Source organism: Lepidochelys kempii, chromosome 1 (assembly GCF_965140265.1).
Source record: "Lepidochelys kempii isolate rLepKem1 chromosome 1, rLepKem1.hap2, whole genome shotgun sequence".
NCBI lineage: Eukaryota > Metazoa > Chordata > Testudines > Cheloniidae > Lepidochelys > Lepidochelys kempii.
In genome coordinates, this window is record NC_133256.1 from 251,181,365 (window position 1) to 251,204,842 (window position 23,478).

General features: G+C 46.7%; 1 protein-coding gene across 2 annotated transcripts; it reads right to left on the reverse strand.

The window, feature by feature from the left end:
- Window positions 1–761: 761 nt before the first annotated feature.
- LOC140903086 (C-type lectin domain family 2 member B-like) lies at window positions 762–23,262 on the reverse strand. 2 transcript variants are annotated; one of them, XM_073323827.1, is made up of 6 exons: window positions 22,841–23,262; window positions 18,928–19,002; window positions 15,133–15,293; window positions 6,331–6,434; window positions 5,871–6,029; window positions 762–5,455 (listed from the first exon to the last, which is right to left on the reverse strand). In XM_073323827.1, the coding sequence occupies exons 1-5, from the start codon at window positions 23,193–23,195 to the stop codon at window positions 5,912–5,914; spliced, it is 813 nt and encodes a 270-aa protein (XP_073179928.1). In that variant the 5' UTR covers window positions 23,196–23,262; the 3' UTR covers window positions 762–5,455; window positions 5,871–5,911. The 2 variants fall into 2 exon arrangements, with proteins under 2 accessions (XP_073179928.1, XP_073179919.1); XM_073323818.1 differs by having other exon boundaries at window positions 762–6,029.
- Window positions 23,263–23,478: the final 216 nt, after the last annotated feature.

The window sequence follows — 23,478 nt, forward strand, 5'->3', positions numbered from 1 at the left end:
GTTCTCCAACTCATGAAAAATCTTGGAGTTATTGTGGATAGTTCTCTGAAAACGTCCACTTGATGTGCAGCAGCAGTCAAAAAAGCAAACAATGTTGGGAATCATTAAAAAAGGGATAGATAATAAGACAAGCAAATATCGTATTGCTTCTATATAAATCCATGGTATGCCCACATCTTGAATACTGTGTGCAGATGTGGTCGCCCCATCACAAAAAAGATATATTGGAATTGGAAAAGGTTCAGAAAAGGGCAACAAAAATGATTAGGAGTATCAAACAGCTTCCGTTGAGGAGAGATTAATAAGACTGGGCCTTTTCAGCTTGGAAAAGAGACGACTAAAGGGGGATATGATAGAGGTCTATGAAATAACAACTGGTGTGGAGAAAGTAAATAAGGAAGTATTATTTACTTCTTCTCATAACACAAGAACTAGGGGTCTTTGATGTTCCCCTGGTGTTATCTGGACCGGTGATCTGCTAGGTCACTCCAATCCTTTACTCTGGGAGCCAGCTTACCCTGCTCTGCTGTGACAGCTTCTACTCCTGGGCTGCTTGGATTGTGCAACCAAATGACACTAGCCAATATCTCCGATCCCAGACACAACCCTAGGAACCTCTGTCTTCCAGTGTCCAGTTATTCACCCTGGACACTGCAAGCTTATATGAGTTTTTCAGTTTATCAAAGAAATTGATATGTACCAGGCTTGTTATCACAAAGGGAATCTCTAACACACTTCAAACCAAACGCACTGCTTCAGGTAGAATGAACAAATTTATTAACTACAAAGATAGATTTTAAGTGATTATAAATCAAAGCATAACAAGTTGAATTTGGTCAAATGAAATAAAAGCAAAACACATTCTAAGCTGATCTTAACACTTTCAGTGCTCTTACAAACTTAGATGCTTCTCACCAGACCCAGCCAGGCTCTCCCCTTTCGCACCCCCCACCCCATTCATGGTCAGGTGGGCATTACCTCATCATAGTCCCTGACTGACCAAGGGAAGAGGGGTGACTCACTGGAGAGTCCAACAGATCCTTTGTTGCTGCCTAGGCCAGTGTCCTTTGTTCCTGTGAGGTTGGGCTGGGTTTGTCCCATACATGCCCTGATGAGGTGTGAACTGCTCCTCTGTTCCTGGAGTTTTGCCTGTGCTTGTTTTAAGCCATGAGGACATTTTCAGCCCCATAACTATATACATGAAATTACAACTTATAACATGACTATAACAATGCTCAGTGCATCATGAGCCTTCCGAAGACACCTGACATGACAAGCTTTGCAGTGGATACCACACAATCATCTTATAAGGATGAACATGGGAGTGCATGGTATTCCCGTGAGGTACAGAACATCACAGGGTCACCAAATGAAATTAATAGGCAGGAGGTTTAAAACAAACAAAAGGAAGTAGTTCTTCACACAATGCACAGACAACCTGTGGAACTCTTTGCCAGAGGATGTTGTGAAGGCCAAGACTATAACAGGGTTCAAAAAAGGACTTGATAAATTCATGGAGGATAGGTCCATCAATGGCTATTAGCCAGATTGGGCAGTGATGGTGTCCCTAGCCTCTGTTTGCCAGAAGCTGGGAATGGATCACTCGATTACCACCTGTTCTGTTCATTCCCTCTGGGGCACCTGGCATTGGTCACTGTCAGAAGACAGGATACTGGACTAGATGGACCTTTGGTCTGACCCAGTATGGCCATTCTTATGTTCTTAATCCCAGGCCTACTGGTCCTATGGAGCATACAGCAGTTAGTTGGTCTGGACTCATAGAATTAAGCTTGTCAGAACTGATTAGCCATCTGCACTGGAGTATGCCCAGCTCAGGCTACAAGCTTTGGTGACTTTGCACTCTTATGAAAAGGTCACATTAAGTTTTGAGCCCCAGGCTATTGTAATGTTTTTATAATTTGTTTTTTAAAAATAAGAGCCTGAAGTTAGGTTACATCCATATTTAGGCACTTGTCTGATTTTCGAGTGTGTTAAAACATGGGAGTTATTCAGTGCTTAGTCCATTGGCATCAGATGCAGCTGTTTACAATATCTTTGCATCACCGCTGTACCCTTCCATAAACACTGCCATGTAGTAATCCATACCCCGCAAGAAAGCATGAATAGGATCAGAATAATTGCAGGAGATATTTGTGTTAATCCTCAATTTCTCAGTCAGTTATGATAAAACAAATAGAGAGAGCAAGAGACAAGACACAGACAGACAAAAAAATATATACAAAGACATTATATAGCTGAGTTTTACATACAACTACTTGTTGGTAAATATTAATCTTTTTAGTCCTCTTTCTTGTATATTAAATTAATTTTCATATTAACTATTACCCCAGAATCTTTTATATTAGCAAAGACTGTCTTTGAATTCTAAGTCCCAGAGTATTGGTTCTTAGCCTGTGAGTGACTTGTGTTCAGGAATTTCCCGTATTGGGCTGTATCTCATTATTGCTGGTGTCTTCAAGCTTGTGGGAATCTGAATGTCTAAGGAAAAGACCCCTCAAACTAATGTGTGTCTACAAAAGTATGTTACAAATAAGACTGGGTGATTGATAAGGGATGCCTATGCTCTAATTATGTTCTGTGATTAATAAGAGGTACTTGTTAGAGCAAATGTTTTTTGTAATGACTGAAATTAAGGACCCATTAAAAGATGTTTAACTCATTAAGAACTGTCAGTTGTCACAGATGTTATTAATTATGACCACATTAGAACTCTTTTAGCTTATCTATTCGTGTAGTACAGGAGGTGGTAAAATATGTCTTCTTTCCTGTATTAATCTGATTGATAATGATTTGAGATTATCAAATAACAGATTCAAATGGAATTATTTTAATCAAAGATTATCAAATTCAAATATGCTGAACTTCTATACACAGGTTTTCTATGGATGTATCTCTGCAATGTACATATTTTTTCCCAGACCATTATAAAAAGTGATCTAGGGTCTTTGATTAGATTTTTATTATAATAATTATTTCTGATAAGATGGTCAACTGAACTATATTTACCATACAGTTTGGAAAACAAGGTATTTTAAAAACATGTATGGATCAGATTTTCAAAAGCACTCGGGTGCCTAAAGATGCAGATAAACACCTAGTGGGATTTTCAAAAGCACCTAAGAAGGTTAAGATGGGACTGAGTCAGACTTAGGCACCCAACTTACTCATGTGTTTTCTAAAATCCCACTAGGCGCCTACCTGCATCTTTAGGTGCCTAAAAGACTTTGAAATTTGGCCCCATGTCCAATTATTTCCCAGGATGAGCAAACACTGTAGATACATAAAACAGAAGCCAAATGCCACCCTCACTTTCTTTGCTACTTCTATACATTTTTGTCCCTCCCTGTTCTGAAAGATGCTTCACATTCTGAATTAAAAATAATGAATACATTGAGAAAAGTGTACATGATCTAGTTTAAAAAATAGTTATTGATAAAAGGGTTGTGTTAAAAATATACAAACTTCAAGTATCCAACTGTTTAAAAGTGTCTAATACTGCCAGGTACCTTCAGTGGGACATGAGGATCCTAAACACCATACTACATCTATTCTCACATGGCCTTAATATGCAATTTGGGTTTCTAGGCAGGTTAGAGTTGTAGGCTTTGCAGATTTAGAATTGATTTTGCAGCTTGTCAGAGGAGCGTGATCCTAGCTTCTGAAGTGTGTCTGGCAAATAACCCAGAAATCTAAAGCTGAACAAACAATTAGTAAAAATTATAACAACAGATTCAAGATATGGCACTGGAACTCACCCCTGGCTACACAGATTGATAACGGCAGATACCTGAGATAACAGGTTTTCAACCTGGGAGCTGTGACCCTTGTCAGGTCACAAACAAGTTTCAGGAAGTTGCAACCACCTTTCCCTTCTTTATAGCTAGATAGAAGGAGGATCTTGAAAATTGTTTCTGTTTTCACATAGGATCACTGTATAGAAGAAGTTTAGACCCATTGCCTTAAAACAGCCATGATATAGCACTTAAGTTATAATTGGCTTTCTAGAGCATTTTATGTTAAGGAAGGCCCAGCAAGTGGGAGCTGAATTCTGCAACAAAACTCTTTTGTGTCTGTGGTAAATTGGAAATCCTGCTATAGATTCAAGTACATTTATAAAACAAACACACACACACACCCAAATCTCTGAAATGGACTGAATTGAAGTGGGTAACATGAACTTGAAATCTAGTCAATTAAAAAAAAAAAAAAAGTTTTTCTCCCTGTTGCTGTTGGAAAAATCCACACAAATTGCTGGGAAAAGAGTGAACATTAATTTACATAAAATGCTGTTCACAAAACAAAAGTTATTTTTCCCCTTAATCCCTTGTCAGTGTTAGAAATTAAGAAAAAAATCCAGACAGACTTTTTTCTGTTAACAACAAAATGAGGGTTTCAAGGGGTGAGTGATGTAGTTGAAGCATGGGGAGGAGGTAGCAGGAGCATTTGGGAAGAGCAGGGAAAGGTTATAAAGTCATATAACCAAGGAGCCAAAGGTTCTAGTAGGGTAAATGGTGAGGAAAGGGCAGAATTCCTAAGAAAAAATTAAAGATTACCAAAATTCCTAGTATGTAACTGTTGCCTAGCTTCTTAGAAATAACATCACTGACAAAGAGGCAAATGGCGTGAGATAAAAACTAAAAAAGTGACATGGACAATGACTAAAAACAAAACAACAGGCAAGACAGAGAAGAGAAAATATAAATGGCGGGGAAAAGCTCATGCTGAGACTCTCTCTCCCCACATTGTGGTTTTTTTGTCTTTTTTTTTTAAACAATGTAATCTTTTTATGTGTCTGTGAATTACCTAAGTGTTAGACCTGTAATAGAGGTCTCCCTATGAGATGGGGAGCAAGCAGATACCGGAAACAGTGTTGGTATATAATACTCTAAATGCTCTTCACTGATTACAAAACAAACCTTACTCACTCCATATTCACACCCCAAACATACTATACCGGAGTCCAAAAGTCAGAATGTTCCCAATGGCCAGTCGAGGTTCCTTCCATCAGGATAAGATCATAAGATGCGGGGAGCTGGTGAAAATCACATCTATATCCACATGGTTCTCTGGATCAATAAACAACTTCGATTTGCAAAAAAAAAAAAAATAGGCACCCATTCATAATCCATTCCGTCGCGTCATCGGTCCTTTGCCTTTATTAGGCCTTCTACCCACACAACTCCAAAGAGACAATCCTGGGTGGGCTGCCATGATCCAAGACATGCCATTTCCTCCAATTCTTATACAATATTATATCAGTCCAGCTGTTGTTATTTCCTTTTCTGATGATTTTCAGTATTTTTCCTCGGAGCATAAGATTGTTTTTGCACAAAGAGTTCTAATAGTCCTTGACCTTAAGTTCTTGCTTCAGTTGCTAACTTGCAACACATGCATTCATGTCAAGCACGCGTCATTCATACCAGGGCTCAATGACCTATAATGTATTACATGGACATATGAATCACTATGTGTATACACACACACACACACACCCACTCCCCAACAAAAGTACACTTTTGGGTGCTGACTCTTCAGGACAATGTCTTCACTGAGTTTGTACAGCATCTAGCATAATCCAGATCTTGACTTTGAACACTATCATAATACATATGTAGGTATATATACACACATACAAATAAATAAGTGCAGATGTCTACAGGAGCTGGATTTTGCTTGTGATGGCACATCAGTTACAGGCATCCCCAATGCACCTTGCAACAGGCCTCCAATTACAGCACTTTAGATCTTATGTTCAGGAGAGCTCTATCTGCTACATTTCTCTAAAAACTCTTGTTAGAATTTAGAAGTTGTAATAAACTCCACTGGGAAAAATCAGATTATGTTTGTACCTTGCACTACTAACAAACCCTTCACTGGAGATGACTACTACTCATTTGGACTCTTTGACACAGATCCAGCGTCTTGAAGATGTGCAATCTACAGTAACAATTTTGTCACTGTTTAGGAAAGAACACTTCAGCTTCGCGTCTTCATTTTCCAATTGGATGCTAGGGAGAAGAAAAAAAATAAATGGGAATGAATCACTTCTGTTCTGAAGATAAATGTTTGTGAAAAGCCAGGATCACCAATCATTTCTACAGCTCCAGATTTATGCAACTAAAGACAGAAGCAATGAGCAAACAACCTATTTGTTGTTGTTGCAGAAGTTAAGTGTCTTGATGAGTTACAAATAATTACATACAATGTCTCTCAACTCTGCTTTGACAGCAACTCATTTTCTTTCTGGTTTCAGTCAGACATATGCCGATACCCCCCACCAAGTTTCTAGTCACAGCTGAAAAAACATACACATCATTAGTAAATGGAGATCCATCATCCCACTGCCATTCTGCTGCTTCCTTTCTTAGCCCAATCCAGTAGTAATGGTTCTGTCTCAAGCGTTCGATGTTCTCCTGTAATTGAGAATAGCAGAATTTTTTTTTCCTTCGTGGCCCATCCTAAATTGAACCTCCCTTCTTATGCAATTTGCTCTACACAGGACAGGAATAGCTTTCACTATTGATTTGAATTTAAAAAAAAATACTTACCCATTACCACCAAAACAATTATTCCTTTGGGTAAAAGGGACCTCAGGCCTCAATACATGAATATATTTAAGAAAACTAGATTCCAGGCAGTTGACAAAAAGATGTGCATGAACATTTACAAAGCAGGAGTCAACCAATACCAACTTAAGTCTCTGCATTTCCCTGCATAAGCTGCTAATAAACTTACTATTTTTACTGGGTATCGGGGTTGGGGGGGGTGATAACTAAGGCAGCAAAAAAACCCACTGGATGCTAGTCAATCATTCAAGAAGCCACTGTCAACATGAACATTTTTTCTTTGAGTGATTGCTCATATTGATTCCAATTAGGTGTGCACACGCCTCATGCACAGCCGTCGGAAATTTTCTCCCCTAGCAGCATCCATCGGGTTAGCTGCGGAGCCCCCTTGAGCGGCACTTCCATGGTGCTCAAAAAATGACCCTGCTGACCTGGCACCCCGTCAGTTCCGTGACGGTTGTTGGAACTGTGGCATCTTGCTTAGCAAGTTCTCCATGTTTTCCCTAGCTTGTTTCATAGTGGTTCTGTTAGTACACCTCTACCCGATGTAACGCAGTCCTCGGGAGACAAAAAAAGGTCACCGCCTTATAGGTGAGACCGCGTTATATCGAACTTGCTTTGCCCCCCCGCGTTCCTTGTTCCCTGACCGCCCACTCCAGAGACCCCCATCCCTAATCACCCCCAAGACCCCACCCCATACTCAACCCCCCTGTTCACAGTCCCCTGACTGCTCTGACCCCTATACACACCTCCCACCCCCTGGCAGCGGTGGGAAGTGGAGACCAACCCGCTCCACTCCGCCACCTCCCAGCCGCGGCGGGAAGTTGGGGAAAGGAGGCCCCCCCACACTCACCTGCGGCGGGAAACTGAGCGCCATGGCTGGGAGCTGGCGGTGGGTGTGGGGGGATCCCTTCCCCCAAGCCCCCTTCCGCGAGCGACACGGCTGGGGCTGGGGCGAGGGAAGCGGAGCAGGCTGCTCCCGGCCCCCCGCTAATCCCCCAAGCCACTCTGGGACTGCAGGGCCCCCAAAAGTGCCCCCCAACAGCTCCTGTCTCCCAGACCCTGGGGGCGTGGGAGCCCCTGACTGCCCCCGAGACCCTCCGCCCCTTATCCAACTCCTTGGTCCCAGCCTGGCCCAGCACCCTTAACACACTGCCCAGAGCAGCGTGTCGGAGCTTTACCACGTTGTATGCGAACCTGTGTTATATCGGGGTAGAGGTGTAGTTCTTCTTGTTTTCTTACTTATATAGTTAGTGGCAGTTGGGTTGCGGGGCTGGGGGTTACCCTCCACCCGACTGCTTTTCCTTGAGAGGGCTCTCATGCCCAAGTCCCCGGGATTCAAGCCCTGCAAGTCCTGCTCCAAGCCCATGCCAACAGGCGACCCCCATGACTCTTGTCTGAAGCGTCTGTGGGAGGCTCACCAAGCCGAAAAGTGCAGGATCTGCAAAAGGTTTTATCCTAGGACCAAAAAGGAGTGGAACTTTCGCCTTAAGCACCTCCCAGCCTCCTTTGGTGTGGCAGGATCCAGCACCAAGTTCTTTGGTGCGCAGCGCCCCGGCAGCAGTAGTGGAAGCAGCACCATGGATGGACTCTGGCCGAGACCTGCGGCACTGCTGTTCTCAGCACCAAAGCCGGTGGCATCTACCTGGCACCACTCCCACGCCCCGGCACTGAAGCGGCACTGGAAGCAGGAGAAAAGTGGCTCTCCGTCCCAGAGACCCATCCCTCTGGAGCCGGCCGCTGTGGTACGTCCCAGAGAGGAGTGCCCAGGGGCAGTCTGTGGCCACGGCATTATCGACTTCGGCCCCACAGGGGAGCCGTAGAGTCTGGTGCCCTTGGACTCCCCAACCCCGAGCATTGTGGATGTCCAGCTGCCGTCCACCCCAGACACATTTGCGGCCGCGAGGGACCTCATTGCCATGACGGCACCAGGGTCTCCTCTGCTCCACACCAAGCCTCCAGTGCCTCAGTATATGGCACCGTCTTGAGGCAAGCCAGCATTGATCCTACGGTCAGCACTGTTGGTCGAGCCTCAGCACCACTCAAGATCTCGGCACTGCTAGGAGTCCCTGCAGCACTCCGCACGCCGGTTGCGTCAATGCTACCAGTCATGGCACCACTCCGCACACCAGTCGCCTTTGCAGAACAGCTCCCAGTCCCGGCACAGCTCCCCAGCCTTGCGGCGCTGCCCTGGTCCTCGTGGTCCCGATCCTGTTCCTCGGGGTTGGAGAGAGCGTCTCAGTACTCAGAGCAGGACTGGCGCCGGTTGGACCGTGGGTGCCCTGATGTGGGAGCAGGGCCATAGCAGGGGCCAACTCAGTGGCCATTTTGGACTCCGTGGGCATACCACCAGACCCAGCTTCCTGGTCGCCCACCTCTGAACAGAGGGTGCCGGAAGCCTCAACCAGTCGGCCCATCTCTAGGGGTGCAGAGGAGGCATCATGCCTCCTTCCCCCCTCGGAACCACTTCCAACTCCGGTTCCTGAGCCGGAGGTGGTCAGCGACACAGGGCATTGAGCTCCCAAAGAGCAGGAAGATTGGGATGACCCTCTCCTCCCCCTTGGCCTCTTTGTCATCCTCCCCTGAAGAGGCCGTAGCAGGCACCTCTGTCTCTGGGCCACCCCTCATAGACAGCTGCGCCCACCAGGACCTTCTGCGCAGGGTGGTGCGCAATATGGGCCTGCAGGCAGAGGAGGTGGTAGAATTGGAGGATCCGCTGGTAGACATTTTGGCTCCGGAAGGTCCGCCCTGCCCCCCATCAAAACCATTCAGGCCAATGCCAAAACCATCTGGCAGACCCTGGCCTCCATCCCCCCTACGGCCAAGGGGGTCAAACACAAGTACTTCGTGCCCTTGAAGGGGCATGATTATCTCTTTATGCACCCGCAGCCCTGCTTCCTGGTGGTTGCAACCATGAATGAGAAAGAGAGGCAGGGTCAGCAGGCCCCAGTGTCCAAGTCGAAAGAGGCCAAGTGGCTGGACTTGTTTGGCCGCAAGCTGGACTCCACGTGGGGGGCTCCAGCTCAGGATTGCCAACCAGCAGGCATGCCTGAGCCGTTATAACTTCAACTCCTGGAACTCAATGCTCAAGTTCAAGGAGCTTGTGCCCCTTGAGTCCGGGAGGAGTTTGGGGCCCTTGTTGATGAACGCAAAACGGTGGTACAGATCTCTTTGCAGTCCTCACTGGATGCTGCGGACTCGGCAGCGCATACTTTGTCCTCTGGAGTTGTCATGAGGCGCACCTCTTGGTTGCAAGCCTCGGGCCTGCTGCCTGAGGTTCAGCAGACTCTGCAGGACCTGCCCTTCGACGAGGTGGGCTTGTTGGCGGAACAGACTGATTCTAGGCTGCATACCCTAAAGGACTTGAGGGCAACTATGAAGTCCCTCGGTATGCACGCCCTGGCAACCCAACAGAAGGACTTCAAGCCCCAGCAGCCGCAACAGCACTCCTACCCTCTTTGACCAAAGCAGGACTTTTACAGGCATAGGGGACGGAATAGCAGAAGGAAGCCTTCCAACCCCCGTCTGGACAAGGCCAGGGCCCAACCAAACCATCGTCGGGTTCCAAGCAGACCTTTTGAAGGGACGCTCGAGGATGGCGTACCGGACTTACCCCCGGATCCTTCCCCACCATTTTTGAATAGTCTATCCCACTTCCACTGTGCGTGGTCCCAAATAACTTTGGACCAATGGGTCCTTCACAAGGTGGAAGCGGGATACTCTCTTCAATTCTGCTCCTACGCACCCTCCCATCCCCCTTCCCTGTCCCTCTTCAGGGACCCCTCTCACGAGCAACTCCTTATTCAGGATGGTCAGGCACTCCTCGCCATGGGAGCGGTAGGGAAGGTTCCGTGGGAGCTAAGGGGCCAGGGGTTCTACTCCCAATATTTCCTAATTGCCAAGGCCAAAGGGGGCCTCAGGTCCATCCTGGACTTGCACAGGCTCAACAAATTCATGGTAAATTTGAAGTTCCGCATGGTCTCCCGAGGCACTATTATCCCCTCCCTGGATCTTCAAATGCCGCCCTCGACATGAAGGATGTGTACTTCCACATATCAATTCATCCGGCGCACAGGTGCTTCCTGGTCAACCGTGAACATTACCAGTTTACGGTCCTTCAATTTGGCCTTTCAACAGCCCCCCCCCCCCCCGAGTGTTCACCAAGTGCATGTCGGTCGTGGCTGCCTCCCTCCGTCAACAGCAGGTGCAAGCGTATCCCTACCTCGACGACTGGCTATTTCGGGGCCGCACCAGAAAACAGGTGCAGTCCCAACTCTGCCTGGTCAGGTGTACGTTCAAACGGCTGGGTCTCCTCCTCAACGTGGAAAAGTCGACCCTGGAACCGACCCAGAGGTTAGAATTCATTGGGGGCGGTGCTGGACACAGTTCAGGCCTGAGCCCTCCTACCGGAGTCCCGTTTCCAAGCTATCACGGGCATCATTCAAGGCCTTCAGCAAAACCCAACCTCGACAGCAAGAGCGTGAATGAGTCTCCTTGGCCACATGGCTTCTTGCACGTACATGACCCGGCATGCCAAGCTCCGGCTCAGGCCGTTGCAGGCATGGCTCACCTTGGCCTACCAGCTGGGGCACAACAGCTTGAATTCAGTGGTCATTGTGCCGGGACAGGTGTTCACCTCCCTTCGCTGGTAGCTCAACCCCTGAGCGGTGTGCGATGGAGTCCCCTTCCACAGCCCCCAGCCTTCCTTGTCCCTGGTTACGGATGCGTCAGCTATGGGGTGGGGAGCACATCTGGGGAACCTTCAGACTCAGGGCCTATGGTCACAGACTGAGCTCTTCCTCCATATCAACGTCAGGGAGCTAATGGCGGTGCACCTTGCTTGCTAAGCCTTCCAGGCCCAACTGCATGGTCACTGCATGGCGGTTCTAACGGACAACATCACGGCCATGTTTTACATCACCAAGCAAGGGGGCGGCGTTCGACCCCCCTCTGCCAGGAAGCCATCTGACTATGTGAGTTCTGCATAGCCCATTCCATTCACTTGGTAGCATCCTTTCTTCCTGGGATCCAGAACACGCTGGTGGACCGCCTCAGCAGATCCTTCCACTTGCACGAATGGTCTCTCCGACCGGATGTTGTACACCCCATCTTCCAAAGATGGAGGTTTCCCCAGTCAACCTGTTTGCCACCCGATGCAACACGAAGTGCCCAGCATTCCGCTCCTTCCAGGGTTGCAGCCCAGGCTCCCTCACAGATGCATTCCTGCTACCCTGGACAGGTCGTCTGCTCTGCACCTTTCCTCCGTTCCCTCTCGTGCACAAAGTCCTGCTGAAAATCTGCAGGGAGAGGGCAAAGCGGATTCTGATAGCTCCAGCATGGCCTCGCCAGCACTGGTACACCATGCTGCTGGAGCTGTCTGTGGACATACTGGTCATGTTGCCTCTCCTTCCCGATCTACTCACTGAGGACCATGCTTGCCTGTGTCTTCCTGACCTGCGGTCCCTCCACCTCACAGCTTGGACACTGCATGGCTGAACCTCGTGGAGCTTCTGTGTTTGGACCAAGTAAAGCAGGTCCTGCTAGGCAGCAGGAAGCCCTCTACTAGAGCCATCATATATTTTGTGTTGGTGTGACCAGTGCTGCACACCCTCACCGGTACCCCTTATTTTAGAGTACTGCCTGCACCTGAAACAGCAAGGCCTGGCAGTGTCGTCTGTAAGGGTTCACCTCGCTGCCATCTCAGCCTTCCACCTGGGCACATCTGGCCACTCTGTCTTCGCCTACCCTATGGTTGGTCGCTTTCTCAAAGGCTTGGACTATCTATACCCTCAGATCTGTCAGCCTGTCCCTGCGTAGGATCTTAACCTGGCCCTTTCAAGGCGCATGGGGCCCCTGTTCAAACCACTGGCCATGTGCTCCCTCCTGTATCTTTCTTGGTCTCCATTATGTCCGCGAGACATGTCTCCAAGCTGAAGGCCCTCACCTCAGCACCGCCTTACACGGTCTCCACAGGGATAATAAGGTGCAACTCAGACCGCACCCAGCCTTCCTCCCCAAGGTGGTGTCGAACTTTCACACCAGCCAGGACATTTTCCTACCCGTCTTTTCCCCAAAACCTCATGCTCGTCCCCGGGAACAGCGGCTGCATTCCCTTGATGTCTGCAGAGCCCTAGCTTTCTACACAGAGTGCACTAAGCCGTTCAGAAAATTGACCCAGCTATTCGTAGCAGTGGCGGACCGGATGAAAGGCCTCCCAGTCTCCTCTCAAGGAATAACCTCCTGGATCACGTCCTGCATCCGCACTTGCTATGAGCTGGCTGAGGTGCTGACCCCAGCTCTTACCGCACACTCCACTAGGGCCAAGACCTCGCCAGTGGCGTTCCTGGCCCAAATACCGATCCAAGAACTCTGCAGGGCAGCAACTTGGTCCTTGGTGCATACCTTCACCTCGCACTACGCCATTGTCCAGCACGCCAGGGACAACATGGCTTTCGGTAGGGTGGTACTACAATCAGCATTCCTTAACTCCGACCCCACCGCTTAAGTAAGGCTTGGGAGTCATCTAATTGGAATCGATATGCGCAATCACTCGAAGAAGAAAAAATGGTTACTCACCTCTTGTAACTGTTGTTCTTCAATGTGTTGCTCACATCCATTCCAAACCTGCCCCCCTTCCCCTCTGTTGGAGTAGCCGGCAAGAAGGAACTGAGGGGGTGCCAGGTCGTCAGGGTCATATATTGAGCGCCATGGAGGCGCCACGCCAGGGGGCTCCACAGCTGACCCAACGGATGCTGCTGGGTGAAAAACTTTCTGACAGCCGTGCACGCAGCGCGCGCACACCTAATTAGAATGGCTATGAGCAACATATCTCGAACAGTTAAAAAAGGTGACTAACTGTTTTTCCCCACTCACTGCTATGGATTCCTGGGGGAATGACACTCCCTCACAAATCCTACTCTTGGTTCATGAGTAAGGCTAAGATTTAGTCATGGGTATTTTTAGTAAAAGTCATGGACAGGTCACGGACAATAAACAAAAATTAATGGCCTGTAACCTGTCCATGACTTTTACTATAAATACCCATGACTACTGTAGCTGATCTGGAGGGCACCAGCCACCCACTGCTCCGAGGCCCCTGGGGCCACTGTTCAGGCAGTCCCTCAGGCCAGCCGCTGCTCGGGGCCAGCAGCTCAGGGGTCAGCCCCACCATTCACTGTGGAAGCCATGGAGGTCCCGGAAATTCATGGAATCTGTGACCTCCGTGAAAGACTCGCAGCCTTATTCAGGAGTATTGATTATTGGCATTATGACTTGAGTAAGTGGTATTTCAAACGAAGTAGTCTACTTATTAAAAAAGACAGGGGATTAATTTCTTCCTGTTCCTAATATTGTGTCCACGGAGATTTCTATTGAAATCCATTTGCTTCCTCCTTACTCTTTTCAGTATTTTATAGGGCTTGTAGATAAAAACGTAGGGATAGATGCAATCTTGGAAGGCCGCCATTGTCTCCACAGATGGAATTGAAAAGATCTATTTTGAAGGGGAAGACTTGCACAACATAGAACTAACTTCCACCGTAATTCACAAAAAAAAACACAAAAAAGTCATTTCCATCAACAGCAGAGGCTAATGAGATTGTTTCCACATAGTCACCACTTTATTCTAAAAGTCCTCAGAAAGCCCCAGCTCCAGGGCTCTCACTACCATACTTTCCTGCACATCTCCACAAATTCCTCTTACCCTATTCAACTGCCATTATTCCTAAATTTGCATCCCATTGCCCATACTTAGCTCTTGTCTGCACTATAAACTTTGATTGTCATTTTATCACCCATGCATGGGAAGGAGATAGCCACTGGGCTTTTCCATGTAAGGATTATTTAAGAACAGTTTTTCAGCAGGCACTCACCCTTTAAATAACAGAGTTTCTTGGTTGACTGATCCCAGAAACACTATGAGGTCATTTACTGCATCTCCAAAGGGCCAGTGAAGGACTATTCCCTGTAGTTCATTTTCTAGTGTTCTGTCAACTCTAGTTTTGAGGTTCTGAAGCAATGGGGTTGCCATCATTTCCCTACTTCATATCCTATTATACCCCATACCCAAACATTCAGTCTCCACTTTCTTATGTTCATGCCATTACTATTGGCTCCACTCTGAGCCCCAATTATCCCAAAAGACATAAGTCATTGATTTCAACTGGAATTATTCATATCCTGTAGTGGAAGAATAGCATGTTTTCTCCTCTGAATATTTGTTCCACTATTTTACAAGTGACTGTGAAGATAAGTGGTCCATCCCAAATACCTATTAATCCTCTCTCTCACCTGCCACCACACTGACCTTCTGTTTTGACTTTCTGGAACATTCCCCACCTGCTCTATTTCTAGAGGATGATAATGCAATATTTTACCTTTAGACTGTGGGTGCAGCATTGTCTTGTCTATAATTCTCCCACAGTCATTTATATTGCTGTACAAATAATCAATACAGGAAACCTCCAGAACGGACTTCATTAGGTACATAAGATAAGTCAGTAATGGGATGTTTGTTAAAACAGGTACAGTAGTTTCACATTCTCACCAGTTGCAGTTTCTCTTTTATCACAGGAAGTGTTGCACCATGTGAGGTGCAGTACTCCTTACTGGCATCCCAGCTCTTTGTATCAGTGGAAAAATAATAACAGTTCCCTCCAAAACATATCCAGTCTTCTGGACACTGCCTGACCTGTGGAGAGAGAGTTCCTGGGAGACATAAGGCAAACAGCATAGTCACATTCTAAGACATGTTATTTTCTCCTCAGCCATATTACAGGCTGCTGAGATAGAGTAGAACACCTGAATATCACTAAACCTCAGTCTGAATATCATTGAAATTCCAGCTGAAGTTCTAGAGTGCCCGTTGTCCTGGACAAACTAAATTTGAATAGGTACCTAGTGCAACCACCCTACCTGTGTCTTGCAATTTCACAAGGGCACAATGTTCTTCACTAGGGGCTCTGCTACCCTAGTGATAAGCCGTGGTATGAAAGCCATAAAAAGATAGACCCACTTTCTGTCCCAAATTTTCTGCAATGTTGCTGTGTATTGTTAAACAGCTGCCACATAGCACTTACAGTGATAGCTGCATTTCACTGGTGGGAGAAATGATTCCTCTCTCTATAGGCTGTAAAGCACTAGTGTGTGATAGCTTCAAAAATCCAAATAAGAGCTTGTCTTCAGAGGGAGTTATTCCAAAATAGCTGTTCCTGATTAACTCCATGTGTGGATGTTCTTATGCCAGAATAAGAGTGCCTGATTTTTCAGAATACTTAGCATTTTTTTTTATAAATAGTGATTTATATGTTCAAAGCACTATACAGCTATTAATTAATCCTCACAACCCTAGGCAGGTGGGCAAATATTATCTCCATTTTGTAGATGGGGAAATTGAGACAGAAGAGCAAGTCATTTTCCCAAAGGCCAGAAGACAGCAAGTCAGTGGCATAGTGCTCCCTCTTCTCCTTCTGAAGCTAGTAGCAGTGCTGCTCTCTGCAGGCAGTTGAAGTGACCGTCATTCCCTCTGTGCTGCACACAGGATGCAGAAAGAACAAAATGCTGCATTTGGCAATCTGGAGCTGCAGTTAAGTCTTGACTTGTCTCCTCACAGACTAAAGGAGAAGGAAAGCAGCTTTTGGTTTTCCTCTGAACACATTTGGAGTAGAGGAGGAGGAGGGAGCATGGGTGAGGAAGAAAGGACAGGAACGGAGGAAAAAAGGACAGGAAAAACTGGTTAAAGGTGACACGCAAAGAAAAGGGTGGGGAAGTTGTCTTTAGTTTCTTATGACATATAAAAACCCAGAAAAAACAAACAAACATTTTTTAAAGTTATTCCTCTGGCAACTTATCTTATGCATAGAGCTCACAGTGTTTTTCCGAGAAGGCAAGAGCTGAAGTTTTCATTTAAAAAACCAAGCAGAACAAACCCCTTCATTTAAAAATAATCTCATAGTCCTTCTCTATAAATAATAATGCAGCAGGGAATAAAGTGCCCATATCCCTTATTTTTCTTTTGCAGTTTACCTCTAAAGCTAGAAGGAAAAAAAAAGTGAAGAAGCAGAGTGGAGAGTAAAACGTAATGTGAGAGACAGAAAGAAAGTAGCTAATGAAAGGGAAAGAAAAGAAACAAAGAGATACAAAAGAAAGCATCAGATGAGACAGAAAAGTGAATACACTGAAGAAAATGAAGCAAGAGACAGGAACCAAATTCCAGTCTCACTCATACCCATGTACTCCTGTAGGATTCATACAAGGTTCATGCGCTTGGCAAAATTCAGGGCACACCCGGAGTGTTGTGCTGGACCTGTGCACACACAGCTCCTCTCAAGGGCATCAACCTTGGAATCTCGCCCAGATGGCATGAACCGTGGGAAGCCTCCCAGGACTGGGCTCAAGGCCCGAGAGCAAAGAATGCGGTAGATAGAAATTGGTAAATGAGAATGTTAAACAAAGCCAGTGTATTCCTTTTATCTGTTGGAGAATGTAATGCGCGGGGGGAGAGAGAGAATAAAGGGGAACGTGGAAAGCTGACAGGCAGAAGTCGGTTAGTAGACCAGCCTGCTTGCTTGCTAAAAGCTGTGTCCTGTCTTGTCATTGAACCGCCACATACTCCCACTGCAATTCCCAGTTGCTTTCATGTAGCATAAAGCTTTGGTTACGAGCTCCAATAATTTGACACAGCAGCTACCAAAATCAGTTCAGAATTGAGAACTAGGAAGAAAAGGGATGATATTAATGAATTGTGTGATTTAAAGGCTTGTATCTACCGTGATGGCACACAACATTTGTTTCCAGCTTTCCATTGGCATATGCTGTTTATATAGTACAGTGATGTAGCTCTCTGCTACTCAGTTGGAGAATATAGTATTGTGCAGGGAGAGCTTAACCACACCAAAGCACAACGCTAGTTGATGTGCAATTGAATCAGACAATGAGAACAACAAGGGCTATGAGACCAACCAGCACAGAGCAGCTGCCAGTCCTTTCAAATATCTCATTACCTAATTCAGGCATTATATTGCAGCAAAAAACCTGACACCACAATTGCCACTTTTCAAAGATATGTACAAGGCACCTCGCCACAACTCATCAGCAGAAGACCAATCTTGTACTACATTACCAACCATCTCCACAACAGATGTGATCACACTGTGGTGAGCAGAATGGGAACAAGTTGCTCCCTTTGTAAGAAACTCCTTCTACATCACTCATGCAGATCAGAGACTGCCTGGCTTTGAGCTGCCATGCTATCTCTGGGGCAAGCTCAACCAGTTCAGATGCAGGGTGAAGTGCAGGAAATGACCACACCTCGGGACTCAGGAACAGCCATCTGTGTAGCTGACGTGCACCTGGAGACACCATACATCTACTGAATGGCTGCTCATCTTCTGCTGGTCTACCAGGAGACCTTTTCATACTCCATACCGCTGACCCTGAAGCTATCGAATGGCTAAAATATGTGTCATATCTACCTAGCTCTTTTGACTTTTTTATTTATACATTTCTGTTTTATTTCTCTGCTTTATATTTTGAACCTTTTCCCATCTTTATTGTACCACTTGTGCATTTGCTAATAATGGGCTCTACCCTAAAATACATAGCAGAACTCTCTAGTCCTGCTGGTTTTCTAAGGTATCAGACCTCAGAACTGTGACTTGATTGTTTTCTAGGCATTGATTCAGGATTTGATATCAGTTACCAGTCCTTGTAACTTTGTAGTTTTCAATCCTTTCTGGTTAGCTGCACACAGAACACTATAAAACAGTTTGAGGGGACAAAACGACTACTGAATCCAATTAAGCTGATGAGGGGAATTTCAGAGAAAGAAAATATAGTAATTCAAGTTGGAACTAGAATGCTTTAAGTATTTTGGATCATGAACTGATAAACCAATTTGAATTCTGCTGCTGTTTAAAAAGGAGTATACAAAAGAAAAGAAAATGCCAAATTTGAACTCTCCTGAGAGTGAGCACACAATACAAATTAACAGGGAGCTGCTACAGTAAGAATTTAGCGGTCTCAAAAATCAACATTGTTTAGTGAATGGAGTATGGGGTGGAACAAACTAAGGTTGGGAAGCTTGAATAAAATGGAAATACCGATACTTAACCTGAGATAGGTGTTCAGATTTTAAATGTGTATCCGATAACCAGGAAGTGTCATGCAAGTGCTATATATTACTTAATGTACCATCAGGAGTTTTGGCCAGGGATGCAAGGGAGAATCTAAGCCTTCTTCATATTGTGGGCATTTGCATTAGTTTCACTCTCACAGTTCTAGAAACAAGCCAGAAGATGAAAATGTCCAAGGAGATGTTCTCCCCTTATTCTAAAGCCCTTACCTGTCAGAAGCAACACCAAAATAACCACAGTCTGTACACCAGCTATTACTTTCCAGAGGATGTTGGAGTACTGACCTGAAATCAGAAGAGTCAGCACCAAGTCTTATTATTCTGAATATAATGCTTATGAATGCCTTGTCTTTTTACATTACTTTCCATTGGAGGTTCTCAGAGCACTTAAGGAATTAAAATGACTACATCTACTTTAAACAGTGACATTGTCTGAACATTGTAACAAGTAATCCCAATGATGATGATAAGTGAAAAATTAAAGAAAAAATTAGTTACTTCTATTTTTCAATATATTTTATTTATGTGATAGCACTCTTCATTGTCAGTCAGTCTCTGTGTTACTTTCAGATAGCAAGAGAAAAGAAAACATTTTAAAAACAGAAAACTATAATGGTAAAGTTAGATACAGTATCATGGGGACTCAAGATTAAGTGTGGGACCAGGAACTACTTTTAAAGTCTTTTTTTTTTTTTTTTTGAAACTGACTAAGTTTCAGGTTGGCAGTATCTCTGTAAGGCCTACAACATCCTTGTGAAGCAAATATGGGTAAACAGAGATATGGAGATTTAAATATATGGGAGGTGCCTTGCGACAACACATCAGCAGAAGACCAATCTGCACTATGTTACCAACCATCTGCATGGCAGATGACACATGCTGCAATGTGCAGAATGGGAACAAGCTGCTCCCTCTGTAAGAAACTTCTTCCGTATCACTCATCCAGATCAGAGACTGCTTGGCTTTGAGTTGCCATGCTATTGCATTGTAGCTAGATCAAAGCTAGCTTGTGTAAGAAGTGCTGCAATCACATCTCCTGACTGCAGTGTAGACATAGCCTTGACATACCCATAGTCACTTTCCCAAGATCACTATCATGAGGTCAGGCCTACACTATAAGGTTTTGTCAGCCTCGCTATGAGGTCAGGGATGTGAATCCTCCTCCCCAGCAGACACAACTGTGCCAGCAAAACCCCCATCATAGACCCAGCTGTGTTGACAGAAGAGAGCTAACATCATGCAGGGAGGTGCCACTATGGTAGTGACAAAAAAAATCTTCTTTTGGCATATCCTGCATCTATACTAACAGGCTCTGCCAGTCTATACCAGAACAGTTATATTGGCAAAGCATTTGCAGTATAGACAAGGCCTCACAGTCAGTGGCAGAGCCAGGTACAGAACATGGGCCTTGTAAGGATAAATTCCCAGACTGAAGCACTAAACCAGTCTTTTTGTTGTTTAAAAAGGGACACCATTAGTTGAAATCTAGTCATTTCAAAAATTTAAAAAGCAGATTCAGCTATTACAGGGGTTCTCAAACTGGGGGTCGTGAGGTTATTATGTGAGGGTCATGAGCTGTCAGCCTCCACCCCCAAACCTTGTTTCGCCTGCAGCATTTTTAACTGTTAAATATAAAAAATGTGTTTTTAATATATAAGGAGGTGGTCACACTCAAAGACTTGCTGTGTGAAAGGAGTCACCAATACAAAAGTTTGAGAACCACTGAGCTATTAGTTACTAGTTGTCCAAGTTCCATGCTTGCATGGAACAATTTACAGGACTGGAGTTTCATACATCTCTGAATTATTTTGTCTATTAGAATTACTAGAATTGAGAGATTAGAAGAAAAAACCCTATTTTTTCAGATTTTTTGTGCATTTGCAATAACTTTGTACATATCTCCTTTGAAAGTCTGTTTCTCCCTTGCTGATGGGACCACACACACACACACACACAGAGTAACCCCTCAATGAAAGTCATCCCAGTTAATGTTGTTTCGTTGCTGATCAATTAGGGAACATGCTCATTTAAAGTTGTACAATGCTCCCTTAAGACGTTGTTTGGCAGCTGTCTGCTTTGTCCATTCTTGAAGAAAGAGCAGCCCGTTGGAGCTAGCTGGTGGGGGCTTGGAACCAGGGTGGACTGACAGCCCCCCTATCAGCTCCCCACTCCCCTAATTTCGCTGTGCAGCAGCTGCCCAGCAGGCTATCAATTGCTGGCAGTTCAGTTGTTCCTCCCACCACTGCCATGTGCTGCTCCTGCCCTCTTCCTTGGAGCTGCTCTCCAGAGCATCCTGCTTGCTGTGCAAGGGAGGGGGGAGGAGGGGGATTAATGTCAGGATGTCCCCTCCCCCCTACTTCTGCCCCCTGCTTACGCCTTCTCCATATAGAGCAGGATGGGGACAGGCCAGGGGAAGCTTGGTGGCGGCAGCTGCTGTCTCAACTTCCTGATCGTTTTAAAGGCAAGGTACTTAGAATGGTGTCAGAATACTTAACGGAGCAATGCGTCTCTCTCTCACACAGACAGGGTGTGTGTCTCTGTCTGCCATACCGTATCCCCTCCCTCCATTCGTGCCCCCTTGTAGAGTGTGAGGCTACATTAACAACATGTTAACCCTTGAGGGCTCAGCCGAGTGCTAGTTCATCATTTAGCAGTAAGACATTCCCTGGGAAATATCCTACCCTCTAACTTAACTACCTTATCCAAGCTTCACAATCATCATTGCTGTGTACAGTATTAAATTGTTTAAAACTTATACTGTGTGTGTGATATATATAGTTGTTTAAATATATATAGTTTTTTGTCTGGTGAAAAAAATTTCCCTGGAACCTAACCTCCCCCATTTACATTAATTCTTATGGGGAAATTGGATTTGCTTAACTTCGTTTTGCTTAAAGTTGTATTTTTCAGGAACATAACTACAAGCGAGGAGTTACTGTGTGTGTGTGTGTATATATATATACACACACATTCCACTGTAAACCAGAGTGCAAACTCAGATTTGAACCCAAACCTCCCTACCATCTATACACACACCTGTCTGACTCACCACAGCAAGCACTCAGGACCTGAGTCCTAGGACTTGCCCAGGGGGTGATTTGTAGCCCAAGTCCCACTATGACTTGGGTTCAGGCCCTGTCATTTTGCAGTGGGGATACAGGTCAAGCGATGAACCTGAGTCAGAAGGTCTGTGTGGGTACATCTACACAGCAAAAAATAAAATAAAATAAAAAATCCATGGCAGCAAGGCTAAGAGCCTGGGTCAACTGACTGGGGCTTGTCCTGTGGGGCTAAAAATAGCAGTGTAAACATTTGGGCTCAGGCTGAAACCCAGCAAGTGGGGAGGGTCTGGGAGCCAAGAATCTAGCCCCAGAGTGTGAGCTGAGCAAGCTTGAGTCAGTTGACCGGAGCTCTGAGAGTAGCTGCTGAGGGGTGGGGGTGGCGTTGCTGTGTAGCTGTACCCATAGTGCAGCAGGCTCCAAGCCAGGAGCAGAAAAACCCCTTGTTTGAAGTAGAAAAGATTTAAAGGCATTTCAAGGGGCAGCTCCTCCTAGAACTAGATTTTTTAAAGCTACTGAACTCCCAGCCATTTAACCTGGGACCAGGGCCGGCTCTAGGCACCAGCAAAACAAGCAGGTGCTTGGGGCTGCACATTTCTAGGGGCAGCATTCCGGTGCTGGCTATGCCTCCCCTAGAAATGTGCCCCCAGCTCGCCTCCGCCTGCTCCCCTGAGCACCCCCCCCCCCACGCCGCTTCTCCTCCCTCCTAGGCTTGCCCCTTTGGCGCCGGTAGCCTGGGAGGGAGGAGAAGTTGAGGAGCCGCCGGAAGCCATGGGGAAAGAATGCGGCAGGCCCAGGGGAGGAGGCGGTAGGGCTGGGGATTGGGGAAGGAGCGGGGGGGGGGGGCACGAAAAAAAAATAGGGGCATCCAAAAATTGTTTTGCTTGGGGGCAGCAAAAATCCTGGAGCTGGCCCTGCCTGGGACGGTCCTCGAGGGGGACCCTGTAGGGATCCCCCTGCCCTCCCCAGGCGGGACACCCGCCCACAGGCCCGCCAGCACCAGGAGCGGGGCGGCTGGAAAGTGACCCCACGGAGCTGCCCTGCTGCCTTCCCTCTCCTCTCACCACAACGGCGCTTCAGCGGCAGGCGCTGGGGGCTCGGAGTCTCTCCTTGCCCGTCGCCATCGCCGAGCGGGGAGCAGCTGCCGCTCGCAGGCGGCTCGGCCTTCGCCAGGAGGCTGCAGCCGGAGGTGTCCGCGCGTCCCTCCGCATCCGAGGCGGCGGCTGCGGGGCTACTGGGGCCGGAATCGCACTCGGCTCCGGAGAGCGAGAACTTTCCCACCACCGCCTCGGGCGAGTCCTGCCGGCGCCGCGGATGCCAGCGGATGCTGGAGTCATAACCGGAGTCCGGGCCCGGCCTTTCCGCTGTCTTCGGTCCTTGCACAGGCGTCCGCAGCTCCAGCTCCGGAACCGCCTCCATCAGCACGGCCGCCTGCTCCGGAAAGGGGGAAAATAAAAATTCAAATTTGGCGCGAGCGCCGCGGCGGGGAAACTCCCCCTGGTGGCCCTGTGCCGCTTGTGGTTTACAGAGCAGGCTCAGTAACCCCCACGGGAGGCGCCGCCGCCCTTCTCCCTGCCCTTCTCAGCCCTAAGAGTCTGCGGACTGCTTTTTACAGGGCTTGCAAAGGGGGGCGGCAGCGACTGAACAGGGGGCGGAAATTGACCGGTTGGGGGGGCTCGAGTAGCTGGAAGTAGGGTTAGGA